Source organism: Callithrix jacchus, chromosome 6 (genome assembly GCF_049354715.1).
Source record: "Callithrix jacchus isolate 240 chromosome 6, calJac240_pri, whole genome shotgun sequence".
NCBI classification, from domain to species: domain Eukaryota; kingdom Metazoa; phylum Chordata; class Mammalia; order Primates; family Cebidae; genus Callithrix; species Callithrix jacchus.
Genome location: NC_133507.1, coordinates 117,783,179 through 117,798,006, shown reverse-complemented (window position 1 = coordinate 117,798,006; position 14,828 = coordinate 117,783,179). Strand labels below are relative to the sequence as shown.

General features: G+C 32.7%; 1 protein-coding gene across 4 annotated transcripts in view; it reads left to right on the top strand.

Moving 5' to 3' along the window:
* Positions 1-14,462, top strand: part of PGAP1 (post-GPI attachment to proteins inositol deacylase 1) — a 91,421-nt gene extending 76,959 nt beyond the window's left edge. For all 4 annotated transcript variants that reach the window (XM_002749587.6, XM_078328067.1, XM_035305202.3 and 1 more), the window contains 5 exons: positions 957-1,092; positions 2,378-2,428; positions 2,880-3,067; positions 4,951-5,055; positions 6,111-14,462. In XM_002749587.6, the coding sequence (XP_002749633.1) occupies positions 957-1,092; positions 2,378-2,428; positions 2,880-3,067; positions 4,951-5,055; positions 6,111-6,249 (619 nt within the window). In that variant the 3' untranslated portion in view covers positions 6,250-14,462. The remainder of the gene's footprint in view (positions 1-956; positions 1,093-2,377; positions 2,429-2,879; positions 3,068-4,950; positions 5,056-6,110) is intronic.
* Positions 14,463-14,828: the final 366 nt, after the last annotated feature.

Here is a 14,828-nt window from a genome sequence, read left to right as displayed (position 1 = left end):
TTATTGCTTTAATTAAGCAAAATGTATATATTCTGATAAGAAACCTGAAATTAATTATTTTGACTAAACTATTTTCTATGGAAAAATATATCACTAGCAAAAGTATGGGTTAGTGTTCAAAGTTATATCTGTGAAAGGTAATCATTTATTACAAGTTAAATGGTACCTTTAATTTTAACCTTAGTGTTCAAGAGTTAATAAAAAAATGTTTGGCAAGTTATGCGGATAGTTTTAAATGTCATGGTTGTTAATCTTTCCCAGGAGGGATTGTTTCTCCCATGGTGTTGCTTTTATATGCTGAATTCTATAATGAAACCAGGGGGCAAGAGACTGTAATCCAGATGTTAGGCTCAGATTAGATGAGATGTATAAAAGCTCCAAAAACATCGCCTAGAGTTTTATTATGGGCCCAATGACACAGTTTGAATCTGAAGTTACTGGTAGGCTTTCCTAGATCATCAATTTAGTGCCTATTGCCACTCCTCTTTACCAGACATGTCATGTGATTTCCTGTCCCAGAGGGGATTATGGTGTGGTGCTTCTTCCTCCACCCTTCTGAGATGCTTCAGATAGCGGTTCTGTTAGTAACACCACCAAGGGTCTGAGCAGTCTCTAGGCTTTAAGAAATAGAACATAGCTTCTCCTCCTGTCAAGACTGAAGATGTATGCCACAGGGTGTATAATTAATGGTTATCTTTGGTAACATTTTTTCACCTGTAGAACAAGTATCAGCTATAGAGTATCAAAATGGTAGACAAGTTATCACAATATATTACAGAACTGAAAATCAAATATTTGAGACCACTTCCCTTTATTTAAAAAATACCTTACTGTTTACCTTATGTATTTACATATAAGCAAGAGAGACTGGAAAGGAACTATATTGTTTTCTTCTTATATATGACTACATAAATATCTGTTAATGTGTATTTTAAACTTTATTCTTATAATTCCAGACCCTCTGAACTTCCTAAAGATATCAAGATGATATCACCAGACTTGCCTTTTTTGACAATTGTTTTAATCATAGTTAGTTGGACAACTTGTGGAGCACTTGCCATACTTCTTTCTTATCTTTACTATGTGTTTAAGGTATGTCAAATCAGTAAAGCAAAAATGATTGGTTTGTATTAGGCACATGTAAGATGTACTGTAGGCATCATTAACAAAAATTCTCATTAACACGGTAATAACCTGTTACATAGCAGGTTTGAATGTAAAGATTTTAAAAAACATCTTAGTTATTTAAATTACATACAACTAACTGGAAAACAGAAATTATTGATCTCAGTTGTGGTTTTTTTTTGTTGTTGTTAAAAAGGAAAAGGAAAGGGGGAAGATATCATCTGTATCTGCTTGCTTCTTAGTCTTGCAAGTGTTAACTTTTTGTTTTACATTTTATATTATAAAATGGTTTATAGTCACACTCTTTTTGAACATGGGTAAGAGACGAAAGAAAAAGTAAATTTATATCAGTAGGATCAAGCTATTAATCATGCAGAGATAATCTAAAATGTTACAAATGTCGCTGAAGAATTAGACGATGACAATAAAAATAATTAGGCTAATAATTTTACTGAAGAAGCAGAAAACACTTCTGATAAAGCTGACAGCTTTGCAAAAAAAAAAAAATCTAGGAGGTGATACAGATGCATTCTCTCCATGAAATTCTTAGGAATAGATGGTTGACATCAGAGTAGATAATGCTTTTTTTTCCCGAAAAAGGAAATTTTTTAAGATGTAAACTAAATACATGCATATCATAGATTATTTTCAGTTTTCCAAAGGAAATTTATATGCTTCTGAAAATTATTTATGGCTACTTTGATTTATAATGATTTTAGTATTTTTTAAAGTAGGTATTTCAAGCCACTGACCCACTAAGCAAAGGTTTCTTAAATACTTAAGTAACCCTAATAAATTAAATTTAAAGATTTTTTTTCCAGTTCTTATAAACATTTCACCACTCTATATAATTGAGTTCTGTTTTTTAAAGACTTAAAATATTTAAAATGTATTACATTCTTTTACTGTATTGAAGATAATGAAATCTTTGACTTACAAGAGACATTAAGTTGCCGTAACAAAGCATCATTCAAACATAGGCTTTTACAGGCTATAAAAGGTATAGGAGTATATCCTCTTCCCACTATACTCCGGAAGCTTTGTTGTTTTATTTCTGTTTCCGTTTGTTTGTTTGTTTTTTCCCATGATAGCCAGCATGTGTAGTTGTTGTTTTGTATAAGAATGTTTTTAAATGACCTTTTTGGTTCACATTTTAAAAATTTCAGATTACAGTGCTTCTCATTTTTAATGCCAAAGGTTTATACTTTTTGTTTCAAAATAAGGGTGAAATTAAACAGTGATTTTTTTTCAGATTGTTCATCTGCAAGCCAGCTTAACAACTTTTAAAAATAACCAGCCTGTGGTAAGTTTTATTTTCAAAAGTCTACATAACTTTAAAATGAAAGAACATGGGGAGATAGGAGTTTATCTATTTTTAAGGTTAGGATTTCATAGTGTTTAAAAGATACAGTATTATGAATTTAAGTAAAGTGAACTTAATGGATATTTTAAAAGATTTATAAATTCATCTTCCTCAGTACCTGTGTCATTTTTTACAAGTTATTATCTATTAAATTTTATTTTGAATAATTACTTAGAGGATATATATTCTCAGGAGTATAACTAGCAAGTCAAAAGAATAAAAGTTTTATAACTATTTTAAAGTATTTTTAAGCAAAATAATTTCAAGATTTTATGTCAGTTTGGTAATGGAAAGATGTATTTATTTAGTTATGTAGTAATGAGTATGATTCTAAATAAAGTATACTTTCGTTTAGTTAGAATTTTGGTATTTTTACTTTATTGTTTTATAGAATCCCAAACACTCCAGAAGAAGTGAAAAAAAATCCAATCACCATAAAGACTCCTCAGTACACCACCTTCGTTTATCTGCCAACGATGCTGAAGATAGCCTTCGCATGCACAGTACTGTGATTAACTTATTAACATGGATTGTATTACTCAGCATGCCTTCTCTAATTTATTGGCTAAAGAATCTTAGGTGTGTTTTATTTATATAATTAGTGTTTATGTGGTTCAAACAATAAATATCCCTAAGCAGAGCCTTGCTGGATTCCTAATGGTTCATGAAAATTCCTCAGGAACAGGAAGCTACATATTACCTGAAATTAATTAATTAATTTTATTTTATTTTATTTATTTATTTTTTTGAGATGGAGTTTCGCTCGTTACCCAGGGTGGAGTGCAATGGCGCGATCTCGGCTCACTGCAACCTCCGCTTCCTGGGTTCAGACAATTCTCCTGCCTCAGCCTCCTGAGTAGCTGGGATTACAGGCATGCACCACCATGCCCAGCTAATTTTTTGTATTTTTTTTTTTTTTTTCTGAGACAGAGTTTCGCTCTTGTTATCCAGGCTGGAGTGCAATGGTGCGATCTTGGCTCACCACAACCTCCGCAGCCTGGGTTCAAGCAATTCTCCCGCCTCAGCCTCCTGAGTAGCTGGGATTACAGGCACGCACCACCATGCCCAGCTAATTTTTTGTATTTTTAGTAGAGACGGGGTTTCACCATGTTGACTAGGATGGTCTCAATCTCTTGACCTCATGATCCACCCGCCTTGGCCTCCCAAAGTGCTGGGATTACAGGCTTGAGCCACCGTATTTTATTTTATTTTATTTTTTTGAGACAGAGTCTCGCCCTGTTACCCAGGCTGGACTGGAGTGGTGCAATCTTAGCTCACTGCAACTTCTGCCTCCTAGGTTCAAGCAATTTATTTTTAACACATTCACATTTCCTCTCTTGCTATGTATATATAAACTTTGGGAATATAAATTTTCAAAAAATCAGCCCAAAAGGGTGAATCATATTTTTATTCATTGGTCAATGGCTAAATAAAAGGCCACTTCATCCAAGTAGTAGATGAACCCCTACTCAATATAGTTTTCAAAAATAATATAAAGCTTTCAAATTGTCTAAATACTGGGAATTTTTTTAAGTTGGTGGAATCAAAATAAGTTCAAATTAAATCAAAGGTTACCAGATTTTAATATCCTTCTTTTGTTCCTTAATTTAGTCAATATCCAGATTTTCGTTCACAGACTTGCTGTCAGAATTATTTGAGGAGCACAATTTTTTTTTTTTTTTTTTTTGAGACAGAGTCTCGCTCTGTAGCCCAAGCTGGAGTGCAGTGGCATCATCTCGGCTCACTGCAACCTCCGCTTCCCAGGTCCTGGTTCAAGCATTCTCCTGCCTCAGCCTGAGTAGCTGGGATTACTGGAGCACACCACCATGCCCAGCCAATTTTTATATTTTAAGTAGAGACAGAATTTCACCATGTTGGCCAGGCTGGTCTTGAACTCCTGACCTCATGATCTGCCCACCTCAGCCTTTCAAAGTGCTGGGATTACAAGTGTGAGCCACTGTGCCCTGCTGAGGAGCACAAATTTTTTATTCTGAAAGGCTATAGACATCTTATAGTCAATGAATGAGAGAAATTAATTGGATTTTTAAAAAAGATAAGGGACAATTAACTTTATGAGCCTTCATTTTATCTTTTTTGTTAGAGTATCACTCATGTATTTTAAGTAATTTGTTTTTTAAAAAAACTTTACATGTGCCCTTTTAAACATATACTGCTTATAAAAAGGAAGTGCTTTTATACTGGATATTTTTATTTCCTTTAGTAGTTTCTGGATATTTTTATTTCCTTTAGTAGTTTCTGATCATAATTCTCTTTATAAAACCATGGATACAAAGATCATATAGAGCAAAAATTACTTATCAGATATTTCATGAACTGTGTAGAGTTCTCTTATATCCATATTGCTACTCTAATGTTTTTAATGATATTTATTTTATTGACTCTGATAATTTAAAATAATTAGGTCATTGTTGATTTGTGTGTGTGTTTTTTTAATATTATAGGTATTATTTTAAACTTAATCCTGATCCATGTAAACCTTTGGCATTTATCCTTATTCCAACTATGGCAATTCTTGGAAATACTTACACTGTTTCAATAAAATCAAGGTACAGTAGTTTAATCTTCCTTTTTCTCATATCTGTTCTTTTCCTTTTTCACCCTTTATGTCTAAAGCATACTTTTTATTTCTAATTTATTTGACTATTCCTAAAAGTAAAGCTGCAACAGTATTATGGTTTACATGCAAGTATATTATATTTGCTTTCTTAATTATAGGTTTTACTTGATAACATATAATACAGTATTTTTCTTTATGAAGTTAACCCTTAAAAGACGTGATATCTAAGATTTACTTCCCAAAAGTATAAGAGAAGTGGATGGGGATATAGCTGAAATAAAATTGGCTATGATTTGATAATTTTTGAGGCTGGGTAATGGTTGCATGAAGGTTTATTACACTGTTAGTGTAATACTAACAACTACTTTTGTAGTTTCAAATTTTCCATAATAAAACTTGAGTTTTCATTCACTTGTTTGCCCTGGGAGTCTTTTCAGTTGATTCTGACAGATATTTGTAGATACTCTAGAATCAGGCTTACCTGGAGTTTAAATCCTGGATGTGCCATTTAATAGCTCTGTCTTTAGCCAGATTTCTTAACCCCTCTTATTCTCAGTTTCTCTATTTTCAGAGTAAAAAGGTAATCGTCTTTCCTGATAGTATTTTTCTTTTAGAGATAGTATCTTCTATACTCCTTGTTTTGGGAATTTAAGATGGTTCTTTTTTTGTTTGGTTGGTCTTTTTCTCTTACAAGTAGGGTTAAAATAAACATTTCTGTAGCTATGTCTTATTGAACATTATTGATTATTTTTGTTAGGATAAGTTTCTAGAGGTGTAATTACTAAATAAAAGTCTAATATTTTTCTATTTTTAAAATTAGACTAAATGAAACTGGCTATTTTTTAAATAGCAATATTTTTCTTTTGTAGCCACATATAGCTTGTATTGATCTTTTTAAAAATTATAAATAGGCAAATTTATAACATAAAAAATTCATTTAAAATTACTTGGAATATCCCAAAACTGTATAAAAGATTGCTATATTCCATTTTGGCTCACAATGTGGTTCACATAAGTGATGTATGTTTCTCTGTCTCTTTACAGTAAATTGTTGAAGACTGCTTCACAATTTCCACTTCCTCTGGCTGTTGGTGTGATTGCTTTTGGGTCAGCACATTTATATAGGGTTCCATGCTTTGTCTTCATTCCTCTTTTACTCCATGCATTATGCAATTTTATGTAAGATTGGACTCAAGGAATGATGAAGATGATTTATGCAGTTAGGGCCAGTGATAAGAGGGAACACACAGATCCATCAGTATGGACAGCAAGATCCGTTGGAGAAGACAAGTCTATTTTTACAATATTGAAAATAGGAAGTTAGTTTTGTAATGTTTGAGGGAAGTAGTTGAAGCATGGTTTTGTTTGGTAGTATGGAATCCATGTACTAACTGTTTTTGAAAATGTATGAAGGGATATATGGTGATCACTGTCACTGATGACTGCTGTGCATATCAGATAGTCTGTTTCATCAACCATACAAGAAGTCTGATCTTAGAGATTTAGTAGATGCAGCATTGTTTATAATCTCACCTCAAGCATTTTGCTCATTTCATCAAACTTTTTTCACAAAGGAGGCGATTTTGAATTTGCTATAGTTTACCTATTAAGAAATAAGTCTTTGAATAATTGATGAAATGTAATGAAATGTACAGCTGTTTGGTTTCTCAAAGGTTAAATAGCCACAAAAAGCCTTTGGCTAGTTTTTGGCAGCCACCATGAACAAAGTGGATCTTGTCTTCTTACACCTATGAAAATAGAGCTTTGAATAAATGGTAAGGAGACTTGTTTTCTTGGTAACCATTGCAAGATTGATGGATGGAAACATGATTCAAACTTAAACAAATTTTCGTGCTGTTTTTCAAATATGAATTTTATTGTCTATTCTTGGAGAATATCAGGAGACTATTAAAGAGGTCTGTTAAATTTAAAGAAAAAGTGCTCATAGCTATTTGCTTCCTGGATTGGAGCAGTTCAGTTGTTTAGTCTATACCATTGGATTTAATTTATTGCCCCATGGTTGCCAAAAGTGCCTAAGGTAATAATGGATTGTTAAAATAACTAAGTTCCAATGGTTAGAAACTCTAGATTTATACCATTTTTTCTACTTGGGAAAAAGAACAACATGATCAAGGTAATGCCACATTTGATGTATAATATTATACTATTAATGCGTTAACAGTGGACAACTTGACAACGGTGGACAACCGTCATTAGTAGCATGAGTATAAACAGTACATCTGAATAAATTGGAGACATTAGCCACTAGGTTTAACAGTGGAATCTTGATTTGCCTATGTGACTTTTGGGATTACTGTTTGACAAATAAAAGAGTAACATTTTATTTCATTTCAGAATTTACTTCACTTTTAGCTACAAGAGTAGGAAGAAGGTAATCCAGTAAGGCAGAAGAGTATATTCTTTGCCTTAGGATAGCGTAAATTCGGACTGAGACGTACCTGGCTGACAGAATTCTTTTAGATGTGTAGGCTATAAATGCCCAAAGCCTCTCAACTAAAGATTCCACAAAACCTCTCATGTAAATTTCCAGTGATTCCACCATTGCACTTAGGAACACACATCCTTGTTAGTACCCATGGATGTCCTCAAGTGCCAGTTTCATTTTATCTGCTCTTGCATCTGGATTCCATTACAGCCTCTCAGCTGTTACTGCCTGTGGATGGTTACTTCTACTTCACTGCCTGTAGAGAGTTACATAACTTCTCTTCTCAGTTCTCCCTCAGATCCTGGCTATTTTGGTCTCAGTTGAAGAGGCTCTTGCTGTCACCTTTGAAGGTTGTAAGTTAGTTTGATCCCATTGTCGTCTTTTCCAGCTTTGTGCCTCTTGTTCAATATTCATATTTTCACTTGGTACATTAAAGGGAAATGATAAACTCATGGTGGGGATATGGCAGGCATACTAGGTGCTTGTTTGTTTGAGATAAGTAGTAGAAGGGATAAAACACAAAGTGCTATATGTTTTAGCTGGAGAGGAAAGAGAGCATTTATTAGATTATATACTTGTCCTATGGCATACCACATATATATTTAAATAGGGATACATCTGCCTATGTTTAGCTATACTTATAGACAACTTTGATACATGTTGCATCTTTTGTTCTGTCACTTGATATTTTAGTGTATCTCCAGTTACAGATTAAATATGTCCTTTATTTCTGAATTTGGACTTAGTTCCGTATACAGAAAGAACGTTAGAGAATTCATTAATTTGAATCTTCTATTGATAGCCATAAACATTATGTTTATGTGATCTAAAATCTCTTTGTTTAGTTAGTACTGTTCATGAATGTAACAAGTTTAAGTTTCTCATTTGTGATAGTACATTTACCTTTATTTTGAGACAGAGTCTCACTTTCGCCAGGCTGGAATGCAGTGGTGTGATTTCAGCTCACTGCAACCTCCGCCTCCTGGATTCAAGTAATTTCTCTGCCTCAGCCTCCCGAGTAGCTGGGACTACAGATGCCTGCCACCACAACCAGCTAATTTTTTTTTTCTTTTTTTTTTTTAAGTAGAGACAGGGTTTCTCTGTGTTGGTCAGGCTGGTCTCCAACTCCTGACCTCGTGATCTGCCTCCTTGGCCTCCCAAAATGCTGGGATTACAGGCGTGAGTGTCCATGCCTGGCCATACATTTACTTTGTAAAGCAGCAGACTAGGTACACTAATTCTCACTGAAATATTTTCATGTGAATGTAGTATTACCAAGTCCTAAAGTCTTATTTATGCCAAAAAATTCATTTTAAGTGCTACAAAAAGGATTCTAATTAAACATTTTATAAACAATATTAGTTTGGGTCTTTAGCCATTATATATGTATATATACAGACACATATGTATACACTTACATTTTGACAGGGTCTTCATTGAGTCCTGATGCACTTTAAAGTAAATTGCTACCAGAGATGTGAAGGTAGGCTCTTTGAAGATTCGCAAAATGGCTGTTTTTACTTGAGAAAAGGAAAGCCCTTTGACCTTAAATTACACAGTTTCCATCATGGTTACAATCTATATATTTGGCTAGTAAAACAGCACTACCCTATTAGCAATGTTAATAAAAATGAAATTATTTATTGGCATTTATAGATTATCCGGTTCAGGAAATTTCCTGAGGTCAACTGTTACCGCAGCTGTTAATGGCTTTCTAATTTAGCAATTATTGAGTTGCGAGTAAATTTTGTGCTTATAAAATAACTCCTAGACCCTATTGTTAATAACCAGATCAAATATAAACAGTACAGGGAAAAACACTGGATACATTCAGTGTTTCTAAAGTCTCCTTTGGAGTTACTACTGATTGTAATTTGGAACTGATAATAGGTAGAGATTGTTTACACTACTTTTTTCCTGGATCTTTTTTATGCCAGAAATTAAACAGGTTCTGCTTTTTTTTCCTAGTTATCACCAGAATGAAAATATTTAAAGTGGTGACTCTAGAAAAGCCATTAGTCCCTGGTTAACACTGATTTTGAGTCTTTTCAACATATATTGATCATGTATTGATTAGTCTTTATTTTTTTCATACTTTGGCTAAACAAATTCAGATCTACATAATGGAATACCCCTTCTTGAGTGAGCTGTACTAATATCTACATGATTATAGTAAGGAAAAAAGAAATAACTGTTATAGGCATAGTAAATGTTGTTGGTTTTCTTGTCACTCATGTGATACACATTTCCACAGTACACACAAACTTATATGAAGCAGATTATTTGTTTTGTTCATTATTTAGTTCCTATATGATTTTTCTTTAGAAACCGAGTCTCATTCTGTCACCCAGGCTGGAGTGCAATGGGGCAGTCATAGCTCACTGCAGCCTTGAACTCCTTGGCTCATGTGATCCTCCCATCTCAGCCTCCCAGAGCAAGTTAGAACTACAGGTACATGCTACTGTGCCTGACTAATTTTTTTGTAGAGATCAGGTTTCAGTTTGTTGCCCAGGCTGATCTTGATCTCCTGGTTTCAAGTGATCCTTCCACCTTGGCCTCCCAAAGTATTGAGATTACAGGCATGAGCATCTGGCCTAGTTCGTATACTTTTCTTAATTCTTCAGACTTCTCACATCTAGCATAGGGCATTCATTTCACCTTGCTGTTTATTAGCACCTTTTGTGGAAGGTGACTAAGAGAAATAAAAGGTGGTAAAATTCAGTTTTCAGTTTAGTTCTTGAAAGTTCTGGGAAATGGAGGAAACACAAAACTATGAAATAAACTAGGGCTGTCGATTTCTGAACCCCCCCAGATAAATGAGTTGGCCCACATGTTCATTTTGGGTATTAGGTTCAAATTAGTATATAGTCTTGCATTATTATTAGGTTTAGTGTGAAACTTTACAGTGCTACATTTGAAGTTTTAGTAACTGATTATTAAAATCATTTGGGAAAAATAAAAATGTGTTGAGACTTTCTGTGACTAGGCATTTGTTGTTTATTTTTCATGATCGCTTTTTGTTTTCTCATTGTGTAGGATTTGTGAACTTGTATATCATAGGAAACAAATATTTTGTAAAATTTATTGGGAAAAATCCATTTGGAATGCATGACACTTGCCAGGTTAAGAAAGCAGTAATACTACATTTGTATTATAAAATTAGACCCTGCCAGAAAGCTTATTTTTCTAGTAAGGTCTGTATAGAAGGGACTTTCAAAACGTAAATTGATTAGGAGCCAAAATTTTATCCCAGTTTTTTGACCTAAGAATGTTTTAAATTATGTAATGAACTTTTATGTGTACACATTACTCATGCATTTTTTCACAATGTGTTTAATTGCCTGAGGAAATGGGAAAGCTGTGAAACTACTCCCATTCTTTACTTTTAATAAGAAAAATAGGAAAGAAAAGTCAGGTCAGCAGTCCAAATCCAAATGTGTGTACTGTAACTGCTTAAGAATTAACTTTTTTTAAATAAATTGTATAGAGTACAGAAGAACATATGAATTTATTATGTTAATGACTTAGTTTTGACAACAGAATAAAATTTGGAAATTGTGAAAATAATCAAGCTGTTTTTCCATTAATAGTGAAAATTCTTAACATGTCTTTCAAAAGTTAGGTGATATTCTAAGCCGTCTTAATTGTCCATGGTTGATAATTTTTAAATCAAGTGCAGTACTTTCTGAAAGTGTTTGGCGTGTTTTGCTGCCAAAGCCATCTGTGTTTTGAAATACCAAGTAACCAGTTAATTTCTGAAGACTTTGTATAGGACTTGATATATGAGTCAGTATCTGTCTGTATTTGTTCTGTGCATTGTAACTTTGAACACTTATGAAAAACTGTATCTGTTGGTGTATTTTGATTAGTGTAGATTTGTTTGCATATTTGGATTCTGATTTTAGTTTAGGAGGTCTAAAAGTAGCCATTTTTGTAAAGTTCATATGCTATTTTATAATGTCATTTTGGTTTTTAATATTTATATAATAGTAATGTTACTAGTAAAAATGTTTATAGACAACACATAGAGCTATTAACTGTTCAAAAGCCTACATGATAGGCATATTTTGTATTTCATGTTGCACTTGTTCTGTTTCATATTGGACTTCTTACATCCCTTTTTTAGGTAAAAAAAAGAGACATTGAATTCTCTTTAGCATAAAGCTGTGCATTGGAAATTATATGACTATCCATATGGTTAGCAAAATACTCTTTGCCACCAAAGCTAAACGAAACTGTAAAATACCTCTGGATATTTGTGCCAATGAACTTTTCTTAGTATATTGGGATTAAAGCAAAAATAATCTTTTCAGTATGTTTAATCTAGGACTTACAATAAATGTTTGAACCATGAAAACTTATATTTCATACCCTAATTTTTCTTTGAAAATATTCAAGATTTGTAGCATAGTGTGTTCTATTTTGTGTGATTGCTTGAATGTTTTCTGATTTTATTGGGTAAAAGTTAGCCTGATCTTTCAGCAATTAGTTGAAATAATCATTTGAAGTAATCTTGCTTCAGATTTATTTTGTGATGTACATTAATTGTTGTACAAGCCACTTTAGTACAGGTGTCTCATTTATGTAGTTGAAAGTTGGCTGTGGAATTTCTTTTTTTTTTAATATATTTCCATTCAGTCTTTTATATAGTCACATGTTTCACAGGGGAAAATTGTCCACTGGAACCTAACATAGTACAATCTTTTAACATGCATATCTTAAATGAAAATATTATAAAACAAGATATTAATCCAAAAGTGTTACCATAAATATGTTGTACTCATGGAAAAGAGTAGAAAATATGATAGGCTCAGAAACTGCTGTTTTTAAAATCTGCATTAAATTCTCTGATTTCACCCCATAGAAATTCTAAGGAAATTTCAGTTCCTCCTATTACAGTTTTCCCCCAAATTTAATATTACTTACCATTTCTCTGCCCAGTAATGTTGATGCAGTTTGCATAAATAGCCTTGGAAATAAGGAGGCAGGAGAGAAAGCCAAATATTGAAATCTTTGGCCTTGATTTAGTGACGGTTTATTTTTCTAATGGGGACCACAGATGTTATTAGTAAAAAGATGATGTACAAGACCTAAATTCGGTGTACATTGTTCTTTGAAATGAGTTCGTCTTTTGTGTTAAATAATTTTATTCTAAGTAGGAGATGCCTGTATTTAACATAATCATGCTTTCTACATTATCAAATATGTATTTGTTGGAATACTGGTAGAAATACCCTTCCCCTTCTCTAGTGTGAAGTGGAAAAACTCCCAGTTTTTAGTGTATGTAAATTAGGAAATTATGTTACATAGTTACATTTTAAAAAATATTAAAAATGACAAAAATTACCTTGAAGTGATTGTATTACAGTTTCTTAAATTTATGACTGGCTATAAATGTAGCAACGTACCCATGAGAAACCAGACCAAAATTGAATATATAATCATCACTGTGACCTTGAACTTATAGTCATTTGGAATAAAACAGAGTGTGCCTTAATATGATAAAAGAATGCCCTGCAATTTTGTAACTGTACATTTTATTTTGGGTGGTCTTCTCAAATTGGCCCCAAATCCTCATCTTTGAGGTTGGTGAAATACAAGTTTAAAATAAAAGTTAACTGGTATTTCCTTAAATATTTGCAGAATTATTGTTCTAGAGGCCTCCCATAATTTTCAGAGTTCTCATTTTGAATTAAAATAGATTTACACTGCATAGATGTAGAAAATTAAGTTTGGCTAAGTTTTCTGAAAAAATATTCTAGGAGGAGGTGGTGGCATTGTTGTTCTGAACTTATTACACATGGGAAAACTAATCTTGAAATGTAATTTTTTGTCTTATGGATGAATCTGTCAAATACATGAATTCTTCTCCAACTTGTACTCATTCCTTCTTAAATTATTGAGGCTTGTACTTGTATATATCAAATGGGGTAATGTATACAATAATTTTTCAGTAATTAATAAGCTCATATTTATGTAGTTTATTTTAAAACATTATTTCCCCTCATACTTCCTTCTCTCTTTTCCTCCTGTTTATTTTTAAGGTATCAAGAGAAAATGGGCTTCAGCTTATAAATAAATGTAGACTTGCATTTTTACTGTGCTTATTTAAAATAATGGATATAATTTATATTAAATTCCAAATTATTTCATTAAAGGATAATCATAGTCTCTGATAAAAGATGCTCACATTTCTGTGTACTCACAGTTGTTACATATTTTTCAGTTTCAATTTTGAACATAAACTCAACAGATTACTTTCCCATTTTGCTTCCACTACCTCCCCACCAGACAAAAATATAGATTTCTCTAAAAATATATACAAAGAAAATGTTTTTTCTTAAAACATGATCATATTGACATGAAGGTAGTTTGAGCAAGGGTATGAAATAAAATATAATAAATGGCTCTCGACCTGCATGAATTTTTATACTGTAGTTAAAAATACATAGAGGACAACCTGTGGGTTATGCTGAGATAGACTCAGTAAGTAATCATTTATTTGCAAATTGATAGTTTTTTTCTCATCCATCCGGAAAGTACAGTGCAGCAACAATACTTAATTGCCAAGGAACCTGTCCTGTAGTATATACTAAAGAGTGATTGCCACCTTGCCAATCGTTCCATTTAAACATGCATGATCTCTAGTACTTTGTGCAATGTATAGTATATTAAATACATTTATGTGTAATTTTTGTGTGTATTTTTATATGGCATAATACTATATTTATGTGGTTGTGATTCACAAAAAGTGCTACTTACTGTATTCTGTAGAGTGTGTTGTGAATGTTTTTACCTGTGTTTCAGCATTATGGTGTAGATTTAATAGTTGAATATTTGCCTTCAGTCTCCGCTCAGGTATTAATGTGTAGTAATTTTTGGTGCTTTCTTTTTAATCTGTCATAATCTGGTGTTCTGAATGTTCAAAAATAAATTTGGTTGAATAAGCACATGTGGTACCAAGATTGCTTACCAATTGACATACTTTCCACAATACCATCTTGGTAAAAACTCTTTAAAAAGGATTTATTTACATACCTAGCATTTTAGAAATTAGAATGCCTAAGCCTTGGACATGACACATTACAGGTAAACATTGGAAGCACGACAAGTAAATTACTGTATTTTTCCACTTTGTATTTTGTAGTTTTCTGCATTCATTTCTGTCGACATTTCAGGGGTTCACATTCTGTTTTAAGGAACTGTAGATATTTTTCTCCCAGACACCATGCTTTTTTACTTTTCTTATGCTAATTTGATGTATTCCTGATATGAGAAAATATTTTAAATGGTTCATTTTCAAGGCATAATAAATC